This window comes from Aptenodytes patagonicus, chromosome 1, assembly GCF_965638725.1.
Source record: "Aptenodytes patagonicus chromosome 1, bAptPat1.pri.cur, whole genome shotgun sequence".
NCBI classification, from domain to species: Eukaryota; Metazoa; Chordata; class Aves; order Sphenisciformes; family Spheniscidae; genus Aptenodytes; species Aptenodytes patagonicus.
Window position 1 is genome coordinate 54,666,224 of NC_134949.1, and position 17,831 is coordinate 54,684,054.

General features: G+C 37.1%; 1 protein-coding gene across 8 annotated transcripts in view; it reads left to right on the plus strand.

The window, feature by feature from the left end:
• CNOT4 (CCR4-NOT transcription complex subunit 4) overlaps positions 1 to 17,831 on the plus strand; it is an 84,059-nt gene that overhangs the window by 46,065 nt on the left and 20,163 nt on the right. For 3 of the 8 annotated variants that reach the window (XM_076335595.1, XM_076335547.1, XM_076335576.1), the window contains exons 4-10: positions 2,501 to 2,587; positions 3,123 to 3,224; positions 4,028 to 4,153; positions 8,932 to 9,065; positions 13,041 to 13,196; positions 15,872 to 15,929; positions 16,215 to 16,464. In XM_076335595.1, coding sequence (XP_076191710.1) covers positions 2,501 to 2,587; positions 3,123 to 3,224; positions 4,028 to 4,153; positions 8,932 to 9,065; positions 13,041 to 13,196; positions 15,872 to 15,929; positions 16,215 to 16,464 — 913 coding nt within the window. The remainder of the gene's footprint in view (positions 1 to 2,500; positions 2,588 to 3,122; positions 3,225 to 4,027; positions 4,154 to 8,931; positions 9,066 to 13,040; positions 13,197 to 15,871; positions 15,930 to 16,214; positions 16,465 to 17,831) is intronic. The other 5 variants (XM_076335563.1, XM_076335583.1, XM_076335570.1 and 2 more) reach the window with 3 other exon arrangements.

Below are 17,831 nucleotides of genomic sequence, written 5' to 3' on the forward strand. Positions count from 1 at the left end.
TTAAGGGTTTTTTTAGGTACTCATTTTCCTAGGCTGGATCTGCTGGCACTATACAGCTGTGTCATGCACCAGCAATTCTAAAGTGGGAGCCTGTTTGGATTATAAAGAACAATTGTAGAGTGTAGCACAAACCTGTAGGGAGAGAAGAAAAAAACCAACACTTGAAGTGTAACTAGGAAGGAGCATAAGGGTGGTCAGTTGAGGGGAAAAAAATTAGTAAGAGGAAGACCCAGGAAAGAGTTGACTTGCTACTCTGCATCATCAAAAAGAAGCTTTTCATTTGAGAAAACTGATTGTGCTTAAAATGTTTTATTTACTTCCATCATCAGTCAGCTGCAGGTGGCTAATGGAATTAGTGCTAATGAGTAAAAGTACCTTGAATTATAATATGGAGGGAATGTACTACAGGATAAGGTAGATGTCTTCAAAACTACTGTGCCAAGTTAAATTCACCTGATCAGACTAAATTGTCTGGAGGAATCTCAATTAGAAGTGGCTGTTTCTGAGGACTCACAGAGTATGAGCTGCATTTTGGTAGACTGGGAAAGAACAAACGTAAAAAGCTGATTCTAGTGGAGAAGAAAAAAGGGGGGGATATGAAGGGAAGAGAAAAATCAAAGTTAAACTGATCTGGCATGTAACACTTCAGTTTCTACAAGAATATAGCAACAAGTATTTGCAAGCAACTGTCAGCACTGGCTTGGTGCTATTTATTACAGAAAAATGTATTAGGCTTCTTTGACCAGATAGAGGATTTGTGAGTAAGAGAAATAATAGTGTATACAGTTAATATTTTTTAACCTCAGATAATTCCACACTGAATACTTGAAGTAATTAGAAGTGGGTTTACTGGGGGGGGGGGGAGGGGGGCGGTGCGGTGCATGTTGTACTAGGTTTGGTGGTAGCAGTATTCTTACTGACATACCAGAAGATAATGTGTACTTAGTGAATATTGCATATAGCACCAAGATGACTTGATTTCCGAGAAACCTAGCCTGAAAGAGAGAGATGGGCTAAAAAAAATATTCAGTATAGTTAATTTAAGTTATCCACTTAAGCAGGCAAAAACATCCTGCACAAATAAAGATGACTTGAAGGGGGAGATTGGCTGCTATTTGCTGTTTCTGGAAATAGATCTGTGGATCATAATGGAGTACAGGTGGATCCACTTCTGTTGACATGCTCTTGTGAAAATTGTGAAGGCCATGGTGCCATATCTTATCAGGAGTATAATCTGCAAGATACTTGAAGAAACCTTTCTGCTTTACTCAGGATTGTCAGTGTCCTCTGGAATGATGCCCGAAGGTGGGTGTAGGATCTTTCAAGAGGGTGTAGATCAAGTGAAGAGCAGTCAGAAGACACCAGTGGGTGACTGGTTGTCTATACAATGTGCCCTGTAGTTCTACAGGATGTTCCAAATGTGATTAATGCTGTTAGATCTTGAAGACATTGATGCTCCCTTGAGAAGGGAGAGGAGGTGGTTAGGTAAAGAAGTTCTTGGATGAGTAAAAGTACCTTGAATTAGAATATGGAGGGAATGTACTACAGGATAAGGTATATGGAGCTGTGGAAACAGATCTTCCTTTTTAACCTCTCAGGTTATTGTCTAGAACTAGAAATACCCTTAGCTTATCTAGCTTCAGTCTGAGTAGTCAGTACTTCTACACCTCCTTCCATCACGGGGATAGAAAAAGAAAGGCTTTTGGTACCAAATGTGTCAGATATATTGCCAATTCCATTGGCACACAGGTAACTTATTCAACAAAGTTGCTTAATATGCTAGAGATGTTCCTGCTTTGCGCAGGATCCCTAAATGGTGTGTTATTACTAACTGGTGGAGGGAAGGGCAAGACAGGAGTGTTTTGTCTTTGTTTTTTTTCCTTCAGGGATGGGATGTTCACTTATTCATTTCAGCATGATATTGATTCTGAAACATTTTTTCTTGCCCCTGGGAAGTGTCATATATTGTCTTCCTGTACTTAGTCTAGTCTTCTGAAAACTTGAGGCTATCTTGAGCTAATTGCTTTACATTCTTTCTTGGGGGGCAAGTGAGTCGGGATTCAGCGTTTTGTTCCTAGCAGTTAATATATCTGAATGCAAGTTTAAGGTGGTTATTTTAAAACTGGAATGAATGTGACTTCTACTTTTTCCTCAAATTATAAAATAGATACATACAGGAATATTTCATGCTGCATGGGGTGTATCTTGCCAGGGTAGGGTTTGGGTATCTGAGTACTGAAAGAAATTTTAAAAATACAATACAAAATGTGGAATACCCCTCACTTAAGTTCTTTACTGCAGTGGCAATGTACTCTGTATTGCAAGTAACCATGTTTTATGTTGGAAAACAAATCTACATCTACATGCTCTCCTCCTCTTTGTAGAAGAGACCTGTCTTTTATTAGTTAAAGGCTTTAGTTGCACAGTTACACAGAAGAATAAGTACAGCCCTGTATGAATTAACTTTCCAGTATACCACTTTAACTTTCTTTTCTTGTAGGTTTTGAAACGACCAGAATATTTTGGGAAGTTTGGTAAAATACATAAAGTTGTCATTAATAACAGCACATCATATGCAGGCTCACAGGTAAGTCAGAGGCCCTTGTGATTTTTTTTTTTTAATTCCTTTAGAGAAAATCCATGTGTGCGGAGTGAATCTGGGGCTCCCTATTTCTGATTAAGCAATAGGTTAAAGTCATAAAAAGAAAAAAATAATATAGCATTGCAAAAATCAAATTACTGTTAAGTTACTAAGACATTGTCCAACTGGACTGTCAAAGTTGGATGCAAGATGCAATGTACAAAGATTAAAAACTGGGAGGCAGGATGAGAACCTTCAAAGAAGCAGCAATGTGGCATTTATTCACTAATCTGTATTTCAGGGATAAAATACTTAAAAGTATTTTTAGGACTTTCAAGCAACATTTTGATGCATTTCTACTTTTCCCCATTCTTTATGCATCACATCTAAATTTTTATGAATTCTCCGATTTTTGTCAGTTTTCCTGTTAAAAACATCTAGCCGTGAATATACCAGTTTATGAAGTGAGCTGCTAAAAAGCAACTTAATGTTCAGATCTGTCTGGGGGGAGGAAAAAAAAAAAGGTATGTTTTCTTTCTAGGGTCCAAGTGCCAGTGCATATGTCACCTACATCCGGTCAGAAGATGCTCTCAGAGCCATACAATGCGTCAATAACGTGGTGGTAGACGGCAGAACGCTTAAGGTGGTAATATTTTTACATTCTTACGTATATGTGCTAGGACACTAATATCAGTGCATAGCATAAAACTTTGTATGGATATGCTTGTGTTGATGAACAAAAACGTCCAGTTTATTGGGTTTTGACCTATTTTCCTAGCATTAATCACAACATGGAAGTTCAGTGTGCTTCCAGCAGGCAATGTTTTAGGGGGTTAACAGGTAACTTCTTAAAACAAGTTTAAGACAAAGAAAGAGATGCACCACCTCCCCCTTCCCACAGTGGCTTTTTTGTTGTATAGCTTAGTAGCATAGTGTGAAAACCTGATTATTTGCTTTTACAGAGCATTTCTGTAGTCCAAACATCACACCTCTCAAAAGCTCCCTGGGAAATACAAGTATTTTCCTTTTGGTATCTGTGTAAACAGGTATTCAGGCTGACTTGGCCAAATTGGTGGCTATAGAAAATCAGCTAGTTAATATTCATTTCCTGACCGTGCTACAAAACATTAACCAGTTTCATGAAATACAAACTCATAACTACTTATTTGGCTTCTTATGATTATGAATGCAAATATTTACTGAGGCTCTTATTTTGGTGTTTATTTAGATTGGATGAAAATAGAAATACACCCTAATTATCTAATCCTCAAGTATATAGATTTCTTATAAATGCACTTCCTAGTCCATGTGCATCAAAAAATGTATTATAATGGAACTCCAAATCTTGGGAAGGAATTTTTTTTGCAAATACAGCTTTTTTTTTCTTATACTGTAAAAGGCACTCTTAACCTCCAATACTTAAGTAATGATTTTTTTTTTCTTCAGGCATCATTAGGTACAACAAAATATTGCAGTTATTTTCTAAAAAATATGCAGTGTCCAAAACCAGACTGCATGTATCTACATGAGCTGGGAGATGAAGCAGCCAGTTTCACAAAAGAGGAAATGCAGGTAAGTGTAATGAATGGGAAACACATGAAATGTGGCATTTATGTATTTTATTGTATATAATTTAGTCTAATATGTGTATGATGTAGCCTTTTGCTGAATGTTATGGCAGAGTTGAATTTTGAAATCCAAAAGGTGATTAACCAGTTGGATATTAGAAGTGAACAGTTAGTTAAATTTTTTCATTGCATGCTGCTTTAAAGGTTGAAAAGTCCCCTGAGTGTTCATGAGTCAAAAAGAGGGAGATAAACTTTTAGCCAAGAATTCAGATAACCTTGAGTTAGCTACTTGCCCTTTGTTCATACCAGTGCAAGGTAACATATGTTATTTTAAATCTCTGTGAATGAAGTTAGTGCAGATCTGGGTTTTCCTGTACATTTTGTGTGTGTGGCTAGTTATCATGGCTTAACTATTGTACTGTGATTTGGCCATGCTATCTGATTTCTGATGTTCCTTTTAGCCTGTGAAGGGTATAGAAACCTTTTGAAAATAAAACACTGAGGGTAACTGTAATAGAGCATAAATACTGATGTGGGGACTGTTTTTACTGTCTCAACATCAAAATGCTTATTATCTAGGGTAGGGAAGCAAGTAAATGGATAGCTTTACTTTCTCAAAGGTGGTGCATTCTGAGGTCTTTTGGGTCTGGGTCTGTCCCTCTACATGAGGTCTGGTAAAGCTTTTAAACTCAATCTCAAGTATGCCAGCCTTGCATCCATGCTGTAATTTTTGCATGTGGTCTGTCCATGAAGCAGGTGGTCCCCACCTCTAGTGCTAGCACAAATGTTGTACAAGTAGATTTTATTTCATGTGTTAGGCTGACTTAAGCCAAGAATAAGGAAGAATGTCCATATCTATTAAACATTTTTTCCTACAAACTAGCAGTTCATTCTGAGGATTTCAGCTACATTTTCATAAATTAAAAAAATATCCTGCTGGTTCAGATGAATAGTCCCTGTAGTATATATTTTGTTGCAGATGATGGCGATAGGAGGTAAAGTTCAAGGAGAACTTGTAAACCAGGCCGCCTTCCCTGTTCATTTCTCGGTATTTCTTCCACCACCTAGATCTGTTATAATATACATGTTTGAGGGTGTGTTCCTGTTTAGGCTTTTTAGGTTTTTTATTAAGCTGTCAGCCGTGAATTTGATCCATTTTGAACCTGTTGATACTGTCAACCCTGTAGTCTTTTGTTGCAGCAAGTCCAGAAGTTCACCAGCTGTTTTCTAAAGCGCTTTCTTTTGCCTGGGTTAAACTGATCTCCAGTTAGTTTTGTCAAGCGTCCCCTAATCTTAGTGTTGTAGTACTTGCTGAAAGCAAAACCCTTATTCACCATATCCATTGCCTTTGTGGTGGTGTAAAATTTGATCTTATCTCCCTCAGCCTTCTCTCCAAATCACATGGTTTCTGGGCTTTTAAACTTCTTTGTAAAGCAGTTCCTCCCTTTCTGTGATAATTTCTGTTGCCCTTCTCTGTACCTTTTAACTGTGTCCTTGAGACGCATCATACTCATCGTGTAGGGGAAGCAAAGTTTAATATAGGAGTCCTCAATGTTTTGTTTGTAGTGTGGTGTGGGGGGTTTTTTTGGTTGTGTGTTTTTTTTAGAGTGCCCTTCCTAATGATGCCCAGCACGTTTTTTGTGTTTGGTTGCCAGTGCATAATCAACTAACAATTTCAGAGATCTATTGGCAGTAATCTCGGTCTCTCTTCTCTGAGCTGCAACAGCCAGTTCACAGATAATAGAGTGTTAGTATGGTTTAGGCTACTTTTCCCTTGGTGTGTTACCTGACATGTCTCTGGTGAAGCTTATTTGCCACCTTTTTGCCTGTTTGCTGAGTTCTCTGGGGTTCTTTGGAGTTCCTAGTTATCAGCATGGCAGCCTACTACCCAAAGAGTTTGGTATTGTCAGCAAAGAACTTGCTCTTCACTCCTTTGTCATGCATGCTGATGGTGTTGCATAAAACTGATGCCAGTCATCAGTCCTCATCGCTTGTTTTTGCACCCTAGACAAGTGACCAGTAAGTCTTACCTTTGCCTTTCTTTGAACCAGCTTCAATCCACACAAGAACCTTTCCTCTATCCCAGGGCAGCTTTGTAAATAACTTCTGCTGTGAAACTTTATCAAAGGCTTTTTTGAAGATTTTGTGGATCTTCTTTATTTATACTTATTGACACTATCATAAAATTCCATCATGTCAGTGAAGTAGGATTTCCCCTTTACAGAAGATGCTCAGATTCATTCAGGTTGTGTTTATCCATGAACTTCTATCTTTTTTTTTTTTTTTAAGATAGGCTATGATCTTAGGAAGAATGGAAGTTGAACTTAGCAGTCTATAGTTCACAGGATCTTTTCTACAGCCCTTTTTGTAGAAGGCAATGGTAATCTGTCAGTCCTCTGGCCTAACTGCCAGTTAAAATTGATAGGCTACATACCTTGGCCAGGAATTCAATTTCACGTATGAGTTCCTTCAGAAGTCTTGAGTGGATTATACTCGATCTTGGTGACTTAAATGAATCTTCCTTTCCTGTTCCTTGTTACATTCCTTAAACTTTCTTCTTGATTTCATATTACTTTCTTGGAAATCATTGGAAATTACACAACTACTAAAAAGTGCATTGTGCTTTCAGTGCACCAGCTTTCTGGAGTTTAGGTTAGTGTCAGTGTATTTACAGGTCCATTTAATGAGATTGAATGTTCATTGTCACTATTTAAAAAAAATAAAATTGTCAATGGATGAACTTACATTCTAAGTTCAATAATTGTTAATAGAGCTAAACATTGTGACAAACTGAAAAGAACTGGTAGAACTCCAGGAAGTCTCTGAAAGTGAAGCTGGGAATTTAGGTAAGGTAGGTTGGAGATGCTAAGTTTGGCCTCTGGATTGCTTGTTATAAATAAAGCCTGATTACTGTAAGCTCCTATATAGGATTTTAATCTTGTTTCTTTATTACATTTATGTGACAGGTAAGTGAGCTTAGGACTGGCCTGATGTTCCTGGCCATGACGTTCAGTCTTTTGCCACTGAAGTCTTAAGCAAGATGAGAGATCCAGGGACGTTTCTTCTTACTCAGCTGCTTAATGTTTGGAGTGCAGATCTGCGCATCTGAGCTAGTTGCTTATATTCTATTCATAGCTGATGGCAAAAGAAGCATTTCCAGGGTGCAGTATACCTCAAAGTTTGCATTTAGGTGAACCACACTCTAGAACCATACTTTTTTCTCCTGTAGGTAGTAGCTTGGGTGTAGACACTGTGACAAAGTTGGGTAAGATGATGCATACACCAGATGTTTCAGTGTCCTTTTTTGAGGGTTGTGTAGGTTGACTACATAGAGAAAGACACGTTCAGAATCAACCAGTAATGGAGAACTGGAGAATTAAGTAGCAAAAAACTGGAGATATTTACAGTGTTTGACTGACCTGGAGTACTCAAATGGGATATGCAGTTGCCCTTCTAAAGGAGCCCATAAGGGAATTTAGTTTATCAGCAGTACTATGTTTTTTGAATTTTGTCAAATATTCCTGCTTAATTTTTTTTTAAAAAAGCAAGTAATAGTTTTCTTTTAGGTTGTAATATTTTTCTAGGAGGGTGTCTACAATGCCTGTGCATCAATTCCATTCCTGTTCCACCAAAACACTTATGAAGGGAATGAATTAAGTAATGTACAAATGTTAATTTTTAGGTGTACAAGTAATGTGAGAGCTTTTAAAGCAATACTGAAGATGTGATAGAGAATAACGTGTTCCAGAATTAAGATTCAGAAGACCTGACCATAAGTCTTGGCACTTGCTTCATTTTCTAAAGGACATCTCTTAATACCTGGAAACTCTAGATAAAGCTATTGACAGCTTCAAATTCACTGTTCTATTTTGCACCTTGATTCAACTCATTGCAATGCTTAACTTGCAAGTAGTAATTCTTAGGTTGGAGTGGTATAACAGCCTACAAAAAATGTGAATGCTCATCTTGAATTTGTTTCAGATGTCACTTTAAATGTTGGGGGGCGGGGGGTGGATCTTGCTGGTTTTGTTTTGACTATTTAGCCACAGAATGTTATAGATAAGCTAGACTGAAAAATACTCTCTTCCTTCACTCACCGGATTCAATATTCTGGAGTTGGATTGGGCCTCCTCAGTTTCTGAAAGCAAGAAATTGTTCTCAGCTAATTAATTCAATTAGTTAAAAGAATATTTCAATTTTTCAGTTATTGAAAAGAATGATTTATCAGTTATTGCTCAGAATATAGTCCTTGTTTACATGATAGTTAACACTCAGACCACCTCAGCTGTTTTCATTAAGCTGATATAAAATGACTTCCATTTTGGAACTTTTGGTTTAAAAGAGAGACTCTTTGTTCCTTCCCATCTCCTGAAAAGCTTAGTATGGTTGATATATCAAATGCAGACTGCCTTGGAGATTTAGAAGTTATTTAGAAGGTATACTGTGAAGCTCTTGATTAGAACTAAAGAGCAAGTTCTAATAAGGTTGTAACTATGGTTGTAACTATTTTTCTGCTTTAGAAGTCTCAAAAAAAATTATAAATTGATAAATACATCCAAGTGATTTCTAGCAAGCTGTAGATTTGTTGAGATCATGTCTGTGCTGAGATTGAGAAGCACTGTTTTGAGTTTCAGTCAGGAGTGACCTGTTAAGTTGTTAAAGCTCAGTTACTAAGCTTTGGGATGTACATATGTACCTTTATATATAAAAAATATTTTTTTTATAGCTATAAAAATATATATTAAACCAGTATTCATTCATTGTGAGTTTCTCTTTCCTTAGGCGGGTAAGCACCAGGAATATGAACAGAAACTACTGCAAGAATTATACAAACTAAACCCCAACTTTCTCCAATTATCTACGGGTACAGTTGACAAGAACAAGAACAAAGTGACAGCACTGCAGAGGTATGATGTGTAAGTACTGATGCTGGACTGCCTGGCTGTGCTTTCTTTCTGGTTATTCCCAAAGAAAACTTTCTTATTCCTATTGCATCCCCTAAGTTGCCCGCTCTTTTTAGCGGCTATTATATGATAAACTCTGATACTGGTTTTCTCCATGCAGAGACATATGCACCACTTTGTTCTAACACAAAGTGAGAGTTTGTCTTAGTGAAGAAATGTTTTTATGCTGTGTGCATTTGGATCACTAGTTCAGAATGAAGTATTCTTACTCTGAAAGAAGACCCTGTATTTTAAATTTGCATAAACACATATTTATTAAAGACCAGATGTCAGCTTTCTTGGTATGGTGTCATGATGAATGCAGTCTGTACTCTCACAACTGAGACACCTTATAGTCTTGATATGTGTTTTATTGTGGTTTTTACATCATGATTTATAGTGCAGTCCTTACATGAGATGTAAGGACCTTGGAAATTGAAAGTAAAATCAGTTTGTTTCTTTTGTGTAAGAATTCACAAGATGTGAATAAAAGGTTTCTTGCTTTCGTCTAGTAAACTTAAATGATACATTTTTCACTATGTTGTAATTGCAGATATCACTACTGCTTGTTAAAATAATATTCTGTTGAAGTAGTTTGTTCAGTAAGTTATGAAAAGATTGTATGAGTACACAGTCATACAAAGATAAATGAAAGCCTAAGGTCATCAGTCCTTATGTGAATTATCCACTCAAATGTCATATTTAAGATAAATAAAAACTGTTAATCTCCTCCACTCCTTTTTGTAGGATTTTCATAATGAGATGAGTGGTTAAACATTGGAACAGGCTGCCCAGGGAAGTGGTTGAGTCCCCATCCCTGGAGGTATTTAAAAGACGAGTAGATGAGGCACTTAGGGACATGGTTTAGTGGGTGGTGGTGTTGGGTCAATGGTTGGACTCGATGATCTTAGAGGTCTTTTCCAACCTCAATGATTCTACGATTCTATGGGCAGAGTGGAATGTAAAAGTTAGATTGCACTTCGTATGCACCTTGGTCTTGTAATCAGGGTTTGTGTTGTGTGCCAGTTTATCCACTACTGAATTTTCCAGAGAATAATTTGCCACTGGCAGCATCACTGCACAACAGTTTAAGCAAGAAAGTGGGTACTGTATCTAAAATATTGCCAATGGAGCTTGAATAAGCAGAATATAATTCTGAGAAACTGGTATCCCAGCTGGTGTACTGGCATTATTTTCTTTAACTTCTGGAGGAAGTGTCATGTGCTCTTTGATTGCAAGTGGTCAGGACCTCCAGTTGGATCTTCTCTTAAGGACTGTGCCGCTTCTTATTTCTTGGGCACTGGTTCAATATTGACTTGGAAGGTAGAGTGCAGTGAGTAAAGCAAGTATACCACTTCCTGCATTTGGGTATTGATTATTTTATGTTCAGTCTGAACTAATCTTAATTTGAAACCTAATTTGATCCCAGCAAAACATGATACCAGCGAGGAAAGAATGCTCTATCTGAAACTGCAGCAAACTTTTAAGCCTTCAGAAAGCAATTAGAATTGGAGCTTGGCCAGTCTGTGGTGCTAACATTTTGGCACTTGTGGAAAAAATGTCATGTTACTCTAAAGGCAACAAGTGGTCTGGAGTTAATTTCTGTTGTCAGCTGAACAGTGTCATCACAACACAGACTCTGTTCTTTGCTAATGGCTAGGCACCACCTTTTGGGTTGCAAAGTGAATTTCTTCTTGCAGCTGGGATTTTGAAATGTTTCTTCGAGTCCTGTCTCATCAGTACGAAATGTAGCTTGTGAGCTGGTGAATGCATGTTGTTCTCCTTCACAGCTTTCTACCCAATTGGGTGGTTCTTGGTTTTGTCTGATTCATTGATACAATATTAATATTTCTGGCAGTTTGTCAGAGCGTCTGACAATTTTGTGGTTGTTCTTGTGTTTCTGGGGTGCAGGATTTCTGTTTCACTCTGGAATTGAACAGAAGTCGAGGTCTAAATAGTAGATGTTTCATTATAAACATCCAGTAGTAGAAAACAGTTTCTTTAACTGTGCATAAATGCTTTTTCACAATTGTGTTCTAATTTGAAAGGTCCTACTCGCAGACCTCTTTTTTTTTTTCTTGCTGCTGAAGGCAAATGTTAAAATCCCCATACACTTTGTGTATGTGGGTACTCATCTCTTGGTATGTCACTTGATAGTCATGGTGACTGCATTCTCTTACAGTTAGAGATATATGCCACATTTAAAACAGATGAAGGTCTCTCCCTGCCCCCCCCCCCCCCCCCCCCCGCCTTTTTTTTTCTCCTGCTGAGCTTTTCCTAAAGAACTGAAATGAATGTTTTCTTATGCTACAAGTGGAAACACTTATTAAGCACTTTCTGGTCTTTTAGACCTTTAGAAGCATGCAGCTTTGAACTTAACCAAAACAAAAACACCCACATGTCCCAAAACATAGAACAGTTTCTTTCTCTTTACCTTTCTCCTTGGATGCAAAACTGACTTTTAACTGTGACATTTTAAAGTCAGTTTTAGTATAGAGATGGCTTTGCACTGCAGCGGACATAAATTTTGATATTTAAAATAAATCTGTTAATGGATTGAAAGTCATCTTGTATCTAGATTACAGCTCATTTTTGTAAGGGTGAGAATATTAAACAACTGACATTACACTGATGATGACAAGTCTTCATTCCTTGATGTTCAATATCTGATCAACTCACTATCTCTAACTTATTTCAAATGTGTACAAAGCAAAGATGAGATCTGTAAATCAGGTCAAGGCTCTCATCTGTGTACACATTGTATAGGTATGTGAGAAAAGATGGAGGTAGAATAGCAAATCTTACAATACTAACAGATTTGAGGGTAGCTAGTAATACCAATTTTATCTGAACAGGAGTAGGAAACACTTGTGTTGCTATAAGCAGTTATAGGAATTTCCAGATTATGACTGTGAACTTACTAAATTGACCTAGAGATGTAGAGTAAATGTTGGACCATGTAATAAGAACATAGAAATGAAGGGGGGCATCAGGAGGAACATATGTATTTAAAAAAATTTTTTTTGAAAGCTTGTTCCTTATGAACACAGCACTTGGACACCAAAACCAGCATCTAATTGAAGCAAATGAAAAGCTAAAGTTAATATAAAAACTGGAGAACACAAAGGCAAATCTTGTATACTAAGATTGTAGGGTTAGCAGATGACGCTGTACTTGAATGCATTCAGTTATAGATGATATTCCAGTTCGCTTCAATTTGTATAAAATGTAACTATTTTCAGCAAAAGAGGGCTTTGAGTCCTCTCTTGAACGTCTTTCAGATCTAATGTAAACTCTGAAATGAAATTTAATGTTACTTTATAAAAGGGGAAGTAATTATGGCTTTGAACTAGAAATGAAAGGAGCAGTAACTTGAATGAACAGTGTGTTGATCTGACTGGTGTCATGGTCTGTTAATAAAGCTGTGGACTCTTGAGTAGGCGTAAAACACAAACTTCATCTGTTGGGACCAGGCTTGATAGAGCCTCGAATATAAAACATTTTTTTTTAAAAAAGTGATTTAGTTCATGATTTACAGAACTTACAAATACTTATGGGATAAAGCAAATCTAAATGAGGTGTGTGTAGGTCTGAGTACTTGAAGCTGTCAATGGATTTTTGGGGTTTTTTTTTGTTTTTTTTTTTTTCCTCTCCCCCAAATGGACAAGTTTGGACTTCAGCGTTGGCAGAGCAGCTATCTATTCAGTGAAGAAAACATAATTCCCCCCAGTTTTCCTGCTCCCCTCCCTACCCCACTAATTCTTTTTTTTAAGTCATCACCATTTAAAATCTGAGATATAATATCCAGATAAATCTCTTCTTATGGATTGTCTGGCACAAGGATTCATTTCCCCAGTGCTTACAATTTTTAAAAACACTTTCTTCATAACTTGAACTCTTCTTTTTTTTTTTTTTTTTTTTTTTTTTTTTACTCTTGCCTTTTTCCAGACCCAACAGTAATAACAAAGATGCCTGGCCATCATTACAGAGTTCAAGTAAATCAGCCAACGGTTTAACAATGGAACACAGGAAAACGCCTCCTATATTAGAAAATGGCACAGACCCAGAACACTTGACTCCAGATGGTGCAGACTCAGATTTCGGGTAATTGTGCTGCCTTTTATACTTCAGATAGCTTGCTTTCTCTCTCACTGATTGGTGTGGAGGGAATGATTCTCCAGTCTCTCTCTCTGGTTGGAGAGCTGGATTCAAATCCTGATCAGGTCATGAAAAGCTGGGCTTAGCCTAGCCCATGTCAAAAAGACTGATTGGCAGATTGTGCAGGAGAACCCTAATGTGAAGTTAGTAAGTGATGGTACAGGTAAGGGCTGAGGGCAACTGAATAACCGGGGGATCAACAGCTTATATAGCTGCATGGTCCCAGTCAGAGCTGAGCCCTTTTCTATACAGAAGCTTCCACAAAACACGCTAGTTGCTATATATCAGGAAGCTTGTCACTTGGAAAAGCTTCAACGGAAGTAAGCTAAATGTTAGGGCTGAATATCTGTCTTGTCTTTACAGTGGTGTGTTCCAGAAACACAACTGCAGAGGTAAGGGTTCCCTGATATCTCTCAGTAACAGGAACAACAGGGCAGCAGATTCAACTGAGGCTTCTTTGTGGAGAGGAAGTAATTCATCTGCTTGGAATAACTTCCTTATTGCTAACCAACATTTTTTTCCTCTTTTGGTGCCCTCCTTGAATAGAACTGGTGTCCTCTTCCATCATAAGCATTACTTGCAGTTCCAATGGTAATCTGTAGTCATGCTGTTTTGTTTTTTATGGACCCCCTTAAGTAATATTGGTTGGGCTCATTCAGAGGTTGGATGGGAAAATAACAAGGTAAACCCTAATATTAATTTCAAGAAGTGGTGTTGCCGATTAGGTAGCTGATCTTCGCTTTAAATCAATATTGAACCGACGCATTAACATTGTGAGTGCTGTTGAAAGAGGTACCTTCTTGTTAGGCTTAATAGCAGTCCCATTGAGGTGTGATTAGAGATCCTATGGTTGCATCTCAGTAGTGACATGCAGCTTCCTTATCTTTTCTGAAAAGAATGTACTAAATGTTTGTAAAAATATTGTAGCCAATAGATAATGAATCTTGTTCATTCCTGAGGGCTGGAAGCCTGTCTTAGAATTAAAGGCTCCTTAGGCAGGTTCAAGTATAATAAACATTTTCAGCACTTAGATTGTCATTAAAAGTTGTCTTACACATAGCTTTTTAAACTGCAGCATTGTGACTTTCTGTCAGCAGCTTTGGGAAAAGAATTTGGCTGGAATATCAGCTCTACAATCAGAATGATTGTGCAGTGAAGAGCAAACTTTCATGCTATAGGTATTCAGAAATTACTAACCCAAGGCAGTTTGTTCCAAATGGAAGAACTTTTTTATTCATGCTGTTTGACCACTGAGTAGAAAGTATTTGTAAATCTTCACTGGAGTAATGCTTGTTTGCAAGTATATTCCTCTGATTTTTCTTTCATAGTTATAAATACTTCAGCTTCAGTTATCTTTCTGAGATACCGACTGAGTGTTCTTTTGCACAAAAATTGTTTTTATTGATGGATTACCCTTATACAGTTTCTTTAGAATGGAGAAGAATTAATTCTGCTGGGTTTCGACTCCAGTTATTCTGGGATGGGGAGAATGAATATGGAAGGAAGCAATCTTATGAATTTTTGACCTTGATATGTGGCTCTATGCAATATTTAAACTTTGCAGCAGCAAGGAGTGTTTGAAAACAAGGTGTAGCTAGAATCTGAAGTCTGCACCCAATTAAAATAATGACTATATATATATTTGTCCTGTGCTAACACATCATGCCTGTAATTTGACTTGTATCACATTCTGGTCTCTTAATGGAACTAAAATTCATGTTCTTACTTCTGGTCCTTGTTTGTAGGACCAGTGTTTTGGGCTGTGCAGCCTGATGCTTGTGCATCTTCTCTTAAGGGTAGATAAAAATGAAAGTACCTTGAAGTTGTAAAACAGAGATTTTAATCTGAACTTGAACTAATACTGTGTCGTTAGCGTGGTATTTAGCTTAAGGCAACTCACAGATGCCTGTAAGAATGTTGAATCCTACGCCATTTCAGCCAAGTCATGCTAATTCCTAGTGAATAGCTTTCTGAGGTGGTTTTCTACTAATCTTATCTTTTATTCTCTGTTTGTTGGTGGTTTTTTATGCTATGTCTCTTCCTGCGTTTTTTTCCTCTTCTGTCATCTCAAAACTCAGTTTTCTTACCTTAGAACTAATTTCTGCTAGTTAAAGCTGGAAGGCTGGTGGGAAGCTTAACTTGCCACCAGGACTAAATAGTTAATTTAATCTTTTTATCTCTCCTCAGATTTATTTAGGACTTGTATGGGAATTGACAACTTAGGTATTTGGAAAACAAGTATGTTCCCAAGTTTCTCTGCAGTAGTAGCATAGATGGAACTGACTACTACGGAATACTGCCATAGTACATAAGTTCTGGTTTTTTGAATGGCATAGAGTTACTATGAACATGTTTAAAACTTTCCTTTTGTTCTTAACAGGGCAGTCAACAAGCAGAGTGGAGAGTGGTGGGAGGAAGTGTGACAGTATATGGCAAATGATTGGAATGCTTATGATTTTAAAAAAAGTCTCATAAGTGGACTTTTTTCCTTCTTAATTCCTCCTGATTAATTTCATTTTGTCTTTATTTCAAGGCTTTCCTACTGCTATGAAAGCAAATGTTGATTTTCACATTAAATACTTGAGTGTCTTATTGTCTCTTTTCCCCTCCCACTTTTGCAGCCCCATTGACAAACCTTCAGATTCCCTCAGTATAGGAAATGGTGACAGCTCCCAGCAGGTAAGACATAAAGATAAATGCTGTGAAAGTAAGAATTGAATTTGAGGACTTGGTGTGACTTGTAGTTGGAGAAGCCAGTATTTTCTGAATGTATCATAATTTTAAACAAAACTAAAAAATGCTACTGCTAAGTCAATTTTTATGTTTGACCTTATACTGAGCTATATATTAACTAACCTAATTGCAGCCCAATGTTTTGAGGAAATTTTTCAACTGTATTAGTGAAGTATATTTTATATATAAACACTCATGTCCTAATTGTTTCTCTTCCTTTCTTGCCTGTAGATAACAAACAGTGACACACCTTCACCACCGCCTGGTTTAACAAAACCCAATCCAGTCATACCCATCAGTTCATCTAATCACAGTGCACGGTCTCCTTTTGAAGGGGCTGTAACAGAATCACAGTCGCTCTTCTCTGACAACTTTCGGCACCCTAACCCCATCCCTAGTGGGCTTCCTCCATTCCCCAGCTCTCCACAGACTTCAAATGACTGGCCCACAGCACCAGAACCACAGAGCCTCTTCACATCAGGTATGTAGACAGGTTACATGGCTGAGTATTGCTTGCTTTTGCAACTGATGACTAAAACTGTGTAGAACCAAAAACTCTAGGACTTGCTCCATACTGGGTTTTTTCCCCCTTCACGAATGATTAAAATTTGTCACTTAACTACAAATGAATTGCACTGATGTAAGGGTTTCTTCTAAAAGAAACTTTACAGAGTTTTCCAGCTGCATGGCTAAATTATCAGACTGCTTATTTTAATTTTTTTAAGCCATATGCCTGTCTAAATAATAGAATGTGACATGTATGCTTAATATTTAATGTTACAGGTTTTTATTGAGAGTGGGGAAAATGCATGGTGTCAGTATATGTTGGTGTAATAATCTGTTATAATCTATAATTCTAACATCAGAAGCTGCGCAGTGGAATTTAGAATTTTCTTTAGTATCCTGCATAGTTATCTGAAGGTGCCTAATCTTTCTCTTTCTGAAGTGAGATTATATACATTCAGAAAAGATAGAAATATGGTTAATTACATCAACTGAAAGATACCTGTATGTTCCAGGTACTTTCCTGTGAAATACCACTTCATATGAATGAAACATCACTTTAGGTGTATTTATTTAGTCTTGGGCATGGTTAACAGTATTTAAGAGCTCACATATTATAAATCTGGGGGAGTTGTTAGAAAATTAAATGAAACAATATCAGTAATAAATAGAATGTAAATGATACTTTAGGACACTTGGTTTACTTAGTGATTAGTTGTCTTTTGATGTTTATCTGACTTCTGGATGTCATAATCCTGTTTGCAAACAATATTTATTACCAAGGAAATTACCTGCTGCTAAGGTACTATACACACCAAATTTGTGAGGATTAAGTAGCAGAGAGAGACAATTTCCAGGTAGTAGAGATCTTGTTTGTTTCGTAATTAATATAAAATATATGGTTGCTATTTAAATAAGAATACAAAGGACAAGTTTTTGTCTGTCTAGCAGCTCTTTATCTATTGTCATGGATTTTAGAGTGAAAATAGAAGTGTAGATTCCTTTTCTAAGAGAAGATACTGAGCTTAATTTTAACTACTTAAAGCAGCAGACCAGGTTCCCTACCAGCAGAGGGAGTTAATGTTGTGAGTGATACTACCTTGTACTCATCAGTTTGCATTACCACAGTTTTGAGGAAAAATACTGTGAAACTAGAGCCAGCATTCACTGATCCTGAATAAGAAACTTAAACTGTATAATGAAATGAAGTAGTAATTGAAAATGCAGGGAAATTCTGATAACCCTTTTTTTTTTTTTGCAACACTGCCTCAAAATATTTAACAATATCTTGTAATGCAGTTCATTATTTCCTTTTGTTTTATCAAGGTGTCTACTCCAGAATTT